This window comes from Acipenser ruthenus, chromosome 2, assembly GCF_902713425.1.
Source record: "Acipenser ruthenus chromosome 2, fAciRut3.2 maternal haplotype, whole genome shotgun sequence".
Taxonomy (NCBI): domain Eukaryota; kingdom Metazoa; phylum Chordata; class Actinopteri; order Acipenseriformes; family Acipenseridae; genus Acipenser; species Acipenser ruthenus.
Genome location: NC_081190.1, coordinates 13,136,751 through 13,150,455, shown reverse-complemented (window position 1 = coordinate 13,150,455; position 13,705 = coordinate 13,136,751). Strand labels below are relative to the sequence as shown.

Below are 13,705 nucleotides of genomic sequence, written 5' to 3'. Positions count from 1 at the left end.
ACATACACATTAAAATCTTGTTTATAGAAATGCTAAAATGTTTCAAATCAACCTATATATATTTTTCTACTGTAATACTTTTAATTGAATATTACTCCACACCAACAGTCTCTAATGCTCGTGGTCCGATTTTAGATTATCTATTTGTTTTTTTTTTACTGTACAAAGCCTTTACTGGTTAACATGCAACATTTTAATTACTTTATTAAGTGCCATTTATATACATACATTAAAGCATCCAGATACTTTAGAAATCATGTTTTACCGTAAGTGGTAGCGATGAAAGAGCACACCACCCAACAGAGGTAGTTAAACTTGTCAAGCCACTTGCTCAGCTGAATTACAAACAGTCTGAATTACTTTCTCGTCTCTATCAAATAGTTTGTAGGAAACTGAGTATAATTGGGATTTATTGTGAATAATTCAGTGCTCACATACAGTATTTCAAAATGTATTGATCTGGTTTTTAAGAATCTGAATCTACCACTAATTAGATTCTAGGAAAACACTATACAGGTATTTATTTCCAGTCGATGGCATTGTTTTATTTACATATTGTTCCCAGCCACATTCAAGGCCTTTAACAGATGACTGAAATGTTTTTTAACTTTTGACTATAAATGTGCAGTACAATACATCAGCAGTGGAAAACTTAACTCAAGTTTACAAACTGGGGGTCCTCCCTTATAAAATGAAAGTGTTTTGGACCCCATTACATTAAGTAACTTCATACAAATTTAAGTAGATGACAAAACTCACATGCTTCATTATGCAGGTTAAGTAAAATTACACAAAGAGCTAATAATAATAGCCATTCATATTCAAAATGCTGTAACAATAATACCACATCACCAACTGATTGTAATACAGTATGTCTGGTTTCATTGTGTATGGCTTGAGGTTATTTGGCCTTATATTGGGAAAGTGCCTGCTTTCTTTCTTCTACATACTCTATATGGGAGATACCAAGCTGACAAAATGTGAATAAGCATCACTTGGTATGTGTCTGTATCTTATGCTTTTAACACAGTTTGACTGTTCTGGAAAGCAGCAACAATCAACATGCCCACCTGACTTTAATGTTCATTTAGTTTAGTTTAAATTTAGTTTAACACACATGAAATAACCTTTTAAATTACCAATCAACAAACCGATACATTCATTACATCTTTAAATACACCTAGGCTGTTTATCTTCACGGCTGTAATGCAACGGCTGAATAACGTAACCTAAAATTGCATTCCCACATCCAATTTATTAAAGTTACAATCCCCTTAAGCTTGCTTCACAGATAATCTCTGACAAACTTGTATGCTAATATGGTCTTTGCAAAAATGTAAACATAAAAACAGAAATTAAGGTATTCCCGGAATACTAGAGTGAAAAAACTGATAAAAAAACATAATTAAAAGCTTTTTTTTTTCCTTTAAAAATAAAAAAGCTAACACAACACATGATTTAATGCCGATAACAAACGAATGACACCTGGTTAAAAATGTTGCACAGCAGCTTTTATAAATGCAGATGACCACTGTACTATAATTAATTAATAAGTATGAACCATTCAATACACCTATGCAAAATAACAACGGAAACACACAGCAAGACTCTAAACAGTACATAAGTTTGTAGAAACATAGAGAAGTACCCCAGTTTAATTAGGGATAAAAAAAACACAGAAAAACAAGCAGTGCAACACTAAAGACCACCTAAAGTAGGCACTTTAATGGGTGGGGATATTATACTCTGCAGTTCCTTCCAGTGTTAGGTGTGCATTGGGTACACAGGGCAGGGCTGGCTGTGTCTGTACTTCATGATGTACACTGCAGACTGGTACCACCAGTAAAACATCAGCACCACCAGGATGTGCCATACTTGATGACTTGATCCAAGGTAATTCAACTGGCCTGTACAAATAGGAAAAATGTTTTGTATTAAAAGCAATGTGTCATGACATAGATCCATCATTTTCTGATTGTGTAAAAAACTTTCAATGAATGCAGTATCTTTGGATTAGAAATGTTTAAAGTGATACCATACCTGGAAAATACCTTTCTGGGACTTTGGAAATGTAGAAGAGAAAGGCAGCAGCAGCAATCAGATACATCACTAGAACACGAGGGACAAACTCCTGCCAAAGAAACAGCAAAATTCGATCTGGAAACGTAACACACTTTTCTTCTGATACTCAGGAAAGACGATAGTGCTAGGACTGAGATATTGAATAAAAAAATAATAATAAAAGTGTTAATTTAAGAGTGAATTATTCAGGGACCACCTGAAATGTACCTGCTGACTACAGGTCGGAATCTCTTCTGTAAACTGTCAAAAAATGTACATTTGATTGAATGCTCTTTTTTCGGAGCTTGACGATAGCATTTATATAACATCACATTGACTTGCGTGTAGATGAAGGAGCATGCCTATTGGGCTTACTGACTGGTGTAGTGGCAGGCTGTTCTTAAGGCCTGTGGAATCTTGTGCCCTACAACTACCTTTAGAAAAACAAACATGAATGTGAATTACCTTTCAGATAACAGAGTGGAAGCTAAACTAGGGAACAATGGAGTAAACAGAAACCAAAAAGATATATATTGTACAGTACAACTGAACACCATTGTGGGACACTGCAGTTTATATTGAGATGTTTCTGGTGGTCTTAATAAAATAATGTTGATTGGAAGGCTTTCAGGCAGAATTGAGGGTTTGGGGTTTGTGTTAACCGCTACCATTTTTATATTTCAATTTGACAATACAAAGTACAAAGCGTGCAAATTACAAAGTAATGAAGATGCCCTTTACCTGGACAATAAGGGCACTAAAGCCTCCATTTAGCCAAACCCAGTGGATGGTTGGTATGACTCCATAGCCAGCAACAGAGCAGAAGATGACAGAGCGCAGTCTGTGCCACTGCTGGGTGAGGTAATGGGGGTGAATCTGGGCAAAGAAGACCGCTAGGATCATGGCCAATACTGTGATCAGGTACACTTGCCGCCAGTACTGTAAAAAAAAAAAAAAAGGAATAAAGATGGCACACGTTAAAGAAGGACAAGCAGTATGTTTGTTTAATTTCACTGGCTGCACATCACATAGGTCTCTATATCTGATTTAAGGTGTGTGGCCGGAGGACCTCTTTGATAATCTGAGTTGCATTACTACATACAAAATTGTATAGGAGTCTATTTTATTGATCTTCTAAACTGTGGTTGATCTAAACATCACTGCACCACAACTAACCATTATTAATTTGATTCAATATAGACTAAACAAACATAAATAAGCATAGCCTTTTCACGAAAACAATGCAAGATCTACAACAAGGGCCAAGTTACCAAAAAATCGAATGTGATTTTGTATTTCTTACCAGACAAGCCACTGTAGAGGCCACTGTAGATAATACAGCGGTTAGAGTGATCAGTCACTGCTTGCATCAGCTAAGTTTGGCTACATGGGAATGAGCATTTTTATCTTCTGTAGCACTATGCCTCGTACTGACACATTCCTTTGTCGTATACTCCGTTGAGACTGTTTAAGGTGTGACTCTGCTAGTGCAAGAGGCTTGGCTCACCTTCACACAGGTGCAGGTAATGAGATTTTCCATTGTATACTGTACTTATTGAAATTGCATTGTGCAGCAAAGTGTGTTCATGTTTGCACAATTTTTCTGTAATCTCTATCCTGGGAAATTGTGAATACAGAAGACGACAAAGATTTCATTGATTTGTTTATGTTGTACATTTCTTTCAGTGCACTGTAGCAACTTCAGCCATAGCTCTAAATCTGTAAAAGGAGCACACATTTTTTTTCTTACCCAACACACCATTTTCCGTTGGGATAGAAATACATTGACTTTATCAGTCTGTATCTACAATGTACTAATTACAGTGAGTGTCTTAATCCTGGTTAGTATAAAAATATTATTGCATTCAAGTAACATTTTTAGATTTGCTTGGAAGAAAATGTATTTTCTGTCGCTGCGTTACTAGGCTCCAAATGTTGTGGCGCCATCCATCAGGCATCTTTAGTTCTCTCAGGACTCGCTACCTGTTTTTGTTTTGTGAATACATTTTAAATGCAACTCTGAAGATGATGGCACGCCTGCTAGAACTTGCTCTTCATTTCTTGGCATCTTTACAAGCCTCATTCTATTGCCACTGGTTATATTGACATCATTTCTCTACTTATATGTGACCCAAAACAAGAGGAGTCGGAACCAAAAAAAAAATGATCAGTCTTCACTAATCACAGCTAATCCTCTGGTGCTTGGTGCGTCAACAAAGCCATCCCTGTCACAGGAATTAGTCCTGTTATTTTAAACAGGAACCCCAGACAGAAATCTGCCTTGATCAAGGAAGTGACCTAATAAACATCAATAAGCAGGTAACATGGAAGCTGTGAAGTTTCAATTCTTGGAATGAACATGACACAGAAAGTAGGCTAAACGTTTCCTGCTATGACACAGATTATTATTTTTGTTTTGTAAGCATGGAGCTAAATAAAGCAAGTGAAGAGTTACCTCAAAAAACATATTTCTATCCTCAACCTTACCTACATTGCATCCTGTGACCATGGCAGATTGTATGTTAGACTGCTGGTAGATGAGGTCAAGGTCAATTTCATTGCCTAGACACCTTTTTAAACTGCCCCTTCTCATTTACCTGCAACCCATCTGGAAAGCCATGTATTTAACCTTGACTGTGCACCTCAGTCAAGGTTTTAAAATGAGGTTACACAATAATTGAGGGTTGAGCATTGATTACAGTAACGGAAATCTGCTAATATGACTTTCTTGAACACCCAGCATTGCAGCATCTTGTTTTTTTTAAAAAAAAGCATTCTACATGTGTACTGAAGTAAGTACATAAGCAGATTAAAACAGCAGTGACTGGAAGAGCATAAAAGAACATGTTTAAAAAGCCTGGACATGTTAAAGCAGCCCAAACTGAGCAGATAAACAAAAGGGAAAATTCAGGATTAAAAGGAACAGCTAGATCTATGACCAATTACCTAGAACAAAACCTGCACTAGGTTGAAGAAAGACAGAAAATTCACCTTTATACCTCTGATTTTTAAATGAATAAGAAAACGGCTGATGCACATTTGCCTACATGCAATAATAAACGCTTGGCACTTGGGCTACAGATAGCTCAGTCACATGTGAATGTCATATGGTGAGGAACAGGAGTAAGGGATGGTCTATGAACACTGCCATCTGGTTTTTATTGCAGCAGATTTCAGCACATTCTATGGCAAGTTATCTTCAGATTTGCAAAGAGAATATGAACATACAGTACAGAAGCACCTCCGAGCACCACATTAAAATGTAAATGAACTCTGCAAATACTAATTTATTCAGATTTCCTTTCTTCCATAAGGACTCATTTAACTATCCAAAAGCACATCCAGCTAACCAAATAATTTCAGTAAATCCTAATATGAATTACTGTCACTTTGCAGGTCCCATATTTTCCAATAATGTGCATTTGTTTTTAAAGGTATTGTCGTGTAGTAGTCTAGTTCATGAAGCACAATTGTCTGTTATTTGTTTTTCTCTTGCACTCACGCTTTCAGTTCGTATTTTAGCCTTTCAACTTCCAACATGATGGAAACATGTGAGTCTTAGGAAAAGCAGCGAGCAGTAACAGAAAGGTGAGCCAAAATCATGGAGAAGTTGGAAACTAAAATCATACGTACAAGATCAAAACATGGAGTAAAGCAATCAATTGTACTTATCTAACTACAAAACAAAATACAAGTTTACCATAGCGTGTGTCTTTCTTATAGTGAAACGTAAGGCCTGTGAAGTGACAGAATTTATACTGTACATGGTAAGTTATAGGTACTGTAAAATGGACAATTCCTTGACAGAGTTAAAAAAAAAAAAAAACACCCAGTGAAATCCGAGCAGAGAAGTTCAAACACAACATTAACAAGTTTCCAGAACGTAATCAAAATATATCAAGGATCACCCGAAACACTCATATTACAAATGCCACCGTTTGCTTTATGTGCAAGGATATGCAGCCATAAGTTGATACATGTAAGTTGTATGTAATTATTGATTTTAAACAGCATGCTTGCTTTTAACTTTACATCATGGTTTAATTTTGATCCTAAATTTTGCACTGGCAAAGCAGGACAGGTTTTCTAACATAAAATCACAATATTTGGTACTTGTAAAATAAAAATATGTAGCTCTCTGTAAATTACTGCAGGGCTTGAATTTCAGCACGGAATCGCGCATTTTTTAAGTTGCTCTCACATATCTGCAACTTTCAGTGCAGGAAAATCCTGCAGAGACATTTTAAGACTGCAAGCTGTTGTATTTTTCACCCAATTTACAATGCCTAATTAAAACGCTACAACAATCTCTAAGGAAGTGGGTGTCAGTGATGAAAGCACTATGAGCCGCATTCTGAGTAGTGCTGGATAAAATAAATAAATAAATAAATAAATAAAAGTAATGCTGGATATTTTAAAAGCCACGAGATTTTATTCTCTCGCACGTGATTCTCACCTGCCATCTTGAAGCACTATAGAAACTCAGTACACTGCAGTAAGTAAAGAGTTTTGAAAAAAAAAAAAAAAAGACTTAAATCTAGGCGTTGTTTTGCAAGCGGTGACTTTCGCTTTAAAAAAAAGAAATAGGCGCGCTGGTTAAAAAGAAAAGCAACTTGTACCGACGAGGCAGCTGATTCTTCTGCTGCAGGAAAAAAAAGCTTGACAGAGCCGTTAAATGAAACCACTGCAGAATGTACAAAAACAAATGATAGCAGTGAAGGGAAAGGCAAAAAAAGATACTTATGTCCAGTACATAGTGAACAATAAACCTTGTACAAAATTTTACAGTAACGGCAGCAGTGTGGAGTAGTGGTTAGGGCTCTGGACTCTTGACCGGAGGGTTGTGGGTTCAATCCCAGGTGGTGGACACTGCTGCTGTACCCTTGAGCAAGGTACTTTACCTAGATTGCTCCAGTAAAAACCCAACTGTATAAATGGGTAATTGTATGAAAAAATAATGTGATATCTTGTAACAATTGTAAGTCGCCCTGGATAAGGGAGTCTGCTAAGAAATAAATAATAATAATAATAATAATGTGGAAGTTATGGATGGAAAGGCAGAAACCATTTTTCAAGAAGTTAACAAGTTACTTAGTAAGAAAGGCATAGATGGGAGCAACCTTGTAGCAGTGTGTACTGATGGAGCTGCAGTTATGACAGGATGCCGCCAGGGATTAGTGCAAAAACTGAGGCAAGAATACAATTCAAAATTAGCAGGAGTGCACTGTACAGCACACAGGCTTTCGCAGAGTGCCAGTGAAGTCAGCAGTACAGGTAAAAAAAATTCCAGCAGGTCCATTTTAATTTATTTTAGTAGTTTGGCTGTAAGGAGCAATAAGCTGCATGAGTTGCAGAGACAATTGGGAGGAACCCACATTAAAGCTTACCCAGCCACATGCAGTGCGATGGCTGTCAGTTCACAGCGCTGTTTCAGTAGTGTGCAGAACACTGAAATCCCTGAGAGATGTACTGGAACACATTGCTGCCTCCCACACTCAGGATTCAGACAAAGCCAAAGGTCTGCTAAATTCAGCAAGGTAGTTTAATTGTGTGGCCCTTTGTCATTTAATGATGGATGTATTAACGCACATTGTTCTTCTCTCCAAGCATTTACAAAAGGCAAAGCTTAGATTTTTCCACTGTACAGCCAGTGGTACATGGTACTGAAGAAGCACTGGGAGATTTAATAGTTAATCCTGGTGCCTCAGAGCAGGAATTCTTTAACTCCCTTGAAGGTAATAAGTTTAAAGGAGACAAACGGTTTGATTGCCACACTAAAAAGCCAGCTTTTGATAATGTGAAGAGCAGATATGTGAGCTCTTTAATTGATTAAACTGAGCGACGTTTCCCTGCTGATAACATGCATCTTCTCACCTGGTTTTCTGTTTTAGAGCCAAGGAGAACACTGGCTGCAAAACAGTCAGCTGAAGAGGAGTTTAGCCAGTATTGCCAGGAAGAGCATGATCGTCTACTGAAACACTTCACCACTACTGTATGTGTAGAGGTAGTTACATCAGAGTTTACAGATTGTGGTCTCAAATGACACGTACTCGTTAATGTCTTTTCAACAGTTTGCAGAGACTGTGCTGAGTGAACATAATGGAGTCTTTCAAGAGATTGAAAAGCTTGTTCAAATAGCAATGGTCCTCCCTGTTGCATGTGTCTCCTGTGAGCGTGGATTCAGTACTCAGAACAGAGTGAAATCTAAATTCCCGAAATTCGCTGAACAATCATAACATTGACAACCTGATGATCATTTCAGAACTCGGCCCTTCCAGAGAGAACTTTGATTTCAGGGCAGCTGCAAAATGGAAACAAATGAAAAAGAGAAGAGGACAAACAATGATGCTGTAAAATAAACTGAAGAAATGAAGGATGTACATAGGCTTTAGATGTTTACATTTCAGAGACTGTATGTAGTTTCATATTACTTGAAATTCACAATTGCAAAGGATCTACAGTTTTGCTATGGTGCATTGATGGACACTCGATTTCAGGAAAAAAGGTAGGATGTTTTTTGGAATATTTAATTCCATACAACCAGATAAATAGAACAGTAGATGCATGCAGAGGTTTTGTTGAGCAGACTTAAGTCACTCACATTAATAGTTGTTATGCAATATATGCAATACAAATTACTTACCTGAAGCAACACCACTGTGAGTGATAAGATAAGTTAAAATAGCTTTAATAGCTTTTTATATGCAAGAGTCCCTTTTTTGGCCATCACCCCCCCCCCCCCCCCATTGGCTGGAGCATAGGGGGGAAATTTCTCAAGCACACAAAAATGAAATTCAAGCCCTGTACTGTAGAAAAGTGGACCTTTTTCCTATAATAATTTTAAGTTTAACGTACATTAAATGTAACTGCTGTTCTCAGTGCAAAAAAAAAAACCCTTATGGCGTTTAATATTAGCGTAAACTTACTTTTTTGTTTCTTTATTTGAAAACTACAGACACGAGTACTATAAATACTGTAGCATTTTTTTTTCTTAAATAGAAAAACCTTTAGCTTGCAAGTATTGTTTAGTCTGAAACTTAAGGCTGTTCAGTGGATGTGGATTGACAGTGACTCAGTGTTCAACAGCTGATATTTTTTAATCGCAATTCAGAATTTGCATGAACTGGAAAGCATTTTTGAAACACTTTTTTTACTGAGCAGACTGTATTTTGAAAAGCTACTAAACAAACACATTTGACGGTATTATTTTTGCTTTCTTGTAACCAACCATTGTTTCATAACTTTTATTAAAAGGGCTTGTCTTTGAAAACTGTCTAGTTGTATTTCTTTTAAACGCAGTGACTTGTAGAAGCAGTTTTCATGTTGCTCAAGTATATATAGCTTTAAATTTGATCAATTCCAAGAAATGTTACATATTTTATTTATTAAGCCGATAATTGTGATTATCGTGATAATTTACAGCCGATAATCGATAAGTGAAAATGTAATTATCGTCCAGCCCTATATTGTATGGAGTATTTCAAGCATTTAGGGTTATATATTAAATACCATGTTACTCAATAATGTGTAAAAAGCACAATTTTTATTAAAAACATTTGTTAAGCCCATTTTGATTAATTAAATCAAGTTTGTATGGGTTATCAGATAATTAAACATTTTATAAACGCTCTTTAAAAACATTTGTTTGAAAAAAAATCCTAAAAGTGTACTTAAAAATCCTAAACATGAACTTCTGAATGAAATTGTATTCAGTAGTACTACTTATATTTTATGATTTAGTGTCTAAAAGTTATGGCTGAAATTTAAAAACTTACATCATTACAATAAAAGGCGTAGAAAACCCCTGGAACGTAACAGCCAAGGATTCCTATGGAGATGCCGGCGTAGTCCAATGCCATCCAGCGGCGGCTTGTTTTCTCTGAGCGATGGCAGCAGAACAGGTGATACCCCACTGAGCAAAGCATGCACACCTGGACAGAGACAAAGTGCATACATTCTATCAGACGCTAGCCACATCAATACCAGCACCTCTTCTAGGTGTTCCTTGAAAGTTTCTGATCAGAGCACTAACCAGGTACAACACTTCTGAGATCTTACTTAACTAGAATATAATTAGGGTGGAAAGTACAGCTAAAGAATGGTGCATCGGGTAGTGGGTGGTAAGTCATGGAGGATTAATGCTAAGAGCAGTCAAATAAGTAAAAGCACCTGAAAGCAGAAGAGGCCGATGGAGTAGATGACATAGTCTTCCCTGGAGGCCCCGGCTGCAGGCAGCACTGCTGACATATCATAGACCCCCAGGGTGAAAAAGAGGAAGAAGCCCATGAGGTGACTCCAGATATTCACCGTTTCATTGGACAGGATGAAGAGACTGAAATGGGAACACAAGCTTAATTAGCTCGGTCTCCACTGACATTCTGATCAGGTTCAGTAAACAACACATGAATATTTACTTTTTTTTTTAAAATAATTTCTTACAATACCAACTAAGATGCAATTATCTAATTCCAAAATGTTCTCTTCCATACACATCCCACTCCTACCCACGCTCAATGTGTTAATTTATGTTTGGCTGGTTACACAGACCCTCAAAAGTACTAATACCTTACCTTTTAAATACCTTACCTTTGGTAACATTACAGTAGGTAGTCCAAGATTAGGGCAAATAACGTTACAGGATATATGAACCATTGTAAAACGTACAATGCATGGAAGCAAAAGTATGTATAACCCTAAATTAAACAGCTAAATCAGAGAATTACTTTTCTTGGATGAAGCTCTGCATCTGCTTAGCAAAGTAGCGTAATTTGCAATTTGCCTGGTTATTCTGTTGTTGGATTTGAATGAATGCAAGCTAAATCCCAAAAATGAGAGGTAAAAAAATGTTCTGTATCTCTTTAAAAGCTATCCAATGCTAGAAATCACTTGTATAAATATGTATATAAACCACTTAATCCTAGGAGGTTTTTATACTACCTAAAGATCACATCTACCAGCGATAATACAGGCAACAAAAAGAACAATGGTCAGTAAATAGACACTACTATACAACTCACCTTTTTAAGCACAGCCTAGAAGGTAAATATGCCCTGTACCCATCTGTGATGTAGGGGTTTTCTTTCAGGAACACAGGAATCTGTTCGTATGTGTACAAACGTATCCCTCTTGGAACTAGCACTGGCCAGTACTGATAGCTCCCCAGCTCTATGTAATGGGCACTCTTTAGCAGCTTCTGTGGCATGCTGGAACCATGAGATGTTGATCAACTACAGCACTGGGAAAAAAATAAACAAACAAAAACAGCAGGTAAGTACTGCTTTCCTGTCACATCCACCACAAATCAAGAGGTCCGGTTTTCACAAGAATTGCGGTTGACCCAACTGGGTTTGCTTGAAAACACAAGATATGCTTTTTGTAGACAAAAGCAAAGCATCCCGTGTCACGACAAAGCACACCGCACCAAATAAGCAGGTGAAGAAGAGCAGCAAGTTGTAAGGTAAGAAATTGCAATCCTTCGGTAACAAAACTGTGTACTTTACACTAGAAAAAAAAAGTCATCTTACATTTGTACAGTTACATTTTTTTTTATAAAAAATGTGTTGAAATGTATTTTACAAAACTATATTTTTTAAATGAAGAATTTCTTGTTTCAAATTCTGAGCAGTTTATAAGACATAGCTTAGATGACTCAATCAGGCGTATCTTTTACAAGAAGCCTGGTTTAAGAAGCCTACTGTGGGCGCTTATCAAGATGTAGGTAAAAATATAAAAGTGTGACATATTATAAATGGAAGAACACACAGGATTGTCCTCCACGGTAGCCCTCTCATCAATAATATGCATCTCCTTGGCAGATAAACGGCATTGCATTGCATGTTAATACAGTAGAATCCATTTCTTAAATCAAAAATACAGCACAACCACAAGTCGGGTCAGCCACCTCCTTGCTACCACTTGTCATGGAATGACCCAGACAGGATTGCATTTGAAATAAAATAGCTTTTTTCCCCCCCATTTCCAATAATGCATCACTGTTCAGTATGTAACATATGTTATCCTCAGATGGTCTAATATAAACACATTGGAAACAAGTGTTTTAATAGGCAGCCCATCCTCAGTCATGAAAGTTATTGTCACCTACTACTAAACCAGGAAGTATATTCTTTTCTATTTAATGTAAACACATTATTTGAGGTTTCAATATCCACTGTATTTACTGATATATGTAACTTAGCACCACACAATGACGTATTGTTTGTCAACAACCTCTCTGGTGACATTTCAGCATGAGTCAGTGCTTGTCATCATCTGCTGTGCTTTTTAAAGAGGTGTTCATGTTGGTTAAAATACAATCAGAAATAATAAAAAAAAGAATGTACAAAATGTGTTCATGTTTTAAAATCAAGTGACTGTAAATAACATCTGGGCATAAAGCAGTGATTCCAAACTCGTGCTGGTCTCTCTTGCACAAGTGTCTGAAATTGTCAGAGTTGGTCATAATTCTGATCCAGAAATGTAAAAAGTAGTTACATACAACATACTATACGAACGCTGTTCCCACAAGCAGTAACATTATTCAATAGATTAAAACACAAAAAGGCTTAGATAAAATAATACAGCCACCAGTATAATTAAATAAATGAAAAAAAAGCTTAACGATACTATAAATCGACTAGAATCTGTTAATTATTTTTATTTATTTATTTATTTATTTTAATTTTTTTTTTTCATGTACAGTATAACCCTCGCGTTTCACATCATTACATACTGGACATACCACGTTATATTGCCGCAACCGGTATATGTAAGTAGTTATCTCTACCCCTTTAGTTCGTGAAACCCAGTGCAACACTTACCTTGTAAATACAACAAACATATTACACTGAAAGCATAACTGGCGAATTAAAAACATAAATAACAAAACTGAATACTATTCAGCCAACAATCTCCATCTTCCTAATTCCTAATTCCTAATTCCTAATTCCTCCCTGATTCACAGCAGCTCTGCGACGGGATCAGAATGGACCCTCACTGAGTGTTCAATTGAATGCCTGTGGAAACACAAAATAAACACATTCCACCACGAAACGAACCGCATTAAAAATATATGTTTCTCAAAAGCACGTCATATTTGAATTATTCCCTTGTCATCTGTATAATTTTAGTGAAAACAATTTAAGATAACGTAAAGGACCTTTTCTTTGGTGTAATTTACGTCACGCCTTCCAGTTTGGCATCAAAAAATAAATAAAAAATGCAGTGTCGGGGCTTTTTTGAAGGTACCCAGGTTGTACCGTGTCCTTACGACGGATCATTTTGAACACTGCTGTAAAAAACATGGCTTGGTGAACAGTAGGAGAAGTCTGGATTGTTGCAAATTATTTTGAATGAGTATTTAACCACTTCTTTGAAATGTGTATCATTTTCACATTTCAAATAATCATCAATTGACGTTGTGATTTCAAGGAAGTTGTGGATCTTTGCAGCGATGCGCCTGTGAACCGTGATTGCAAAGTCCAAGTGATTTATTACGTGTACTGTGCTTTATGTGTCACTGAGGGAAGCCAGACTGGCTCAGCATAAATGAACAATGTCGATCCTAAGATCCGTGTTTTCATTCACTGACCCTGGCGCTCTCAGCTCATATTCGGTAGTCTTACTGGAAGGTTTCCGATTAGATCAC

At 36.7% G+C, this 13,705-nt stretch overlaps 1 protein-coding gene across 2 annotated transcripts; it reads right to left on the bottom strand.

Annotated features, from left to right (window-relative positions):
• Window positions 1–17: 17 nt before the first annotated feature.
• Window positions 18–13,336, bottom strand: LOC117403548 (progestin and adipoQ receptor family member 3-like). Of its 2 annotated transcripts, none has more exons than XM_058989715.1 (7): window positions 13,217–13,336; window positions 11,079–11,296; window positions 10,231–10,393; window positions 9,837–9,992; window positions 2,803–3,000; window positions 2,041–2,131; window positions 18–1,907 (listed from the first exon to the last, which is right to left on the bottom strand). In XM_058989715.1, the coding sequence occupies exons 2-7, from the start codon at window positions 11,261–11,263 to the stop codon at window positions 1,765–1,767; spliced, it is 936 nt and encodes a 311-aa protein (XP_058845698.1). In that variant the 5' UTR covers window positions 11,264–11,296; window positions 13,217–13,336; the 3' UTR covers window positions 18–1,764. The 2 variants fall into 2 exon arrangements, with proteins under 2 accessions (XP_058845698.1, XP_033861620.1); XM_034005729.3 differs by lacking the exon at window positions 13,217–13,336 and adding an exon at window positions 12,879–13,149.
• Between the last annotated feature and the right edge of the window lie 369 nt (window positions 13,337–13,705).

Coding starts and splice junctions, on each gene's coding strand:
- LOC117403548 (XM_058989715.1), bottom strand. CDS start 11,263: ATGCCACAGAAGCTGCTAAAGAGTGCCCATTACATAGAGCTGGGGAGC. Junction 10,394..11,078: donor TCTAGGCTGTGCTTAAAAAG/GTGAGTTGTATA, acceptor TTCCCATTTCAG/TCTCTTCATCCTGTCCAATG. Junction 1,908..2,040: donor CCCAGAAAGGTATTTTCCAG/GTATGGTATCAC, acceptor CTATTTGTACAG/GCCAGTTGAATTACCTTGGA.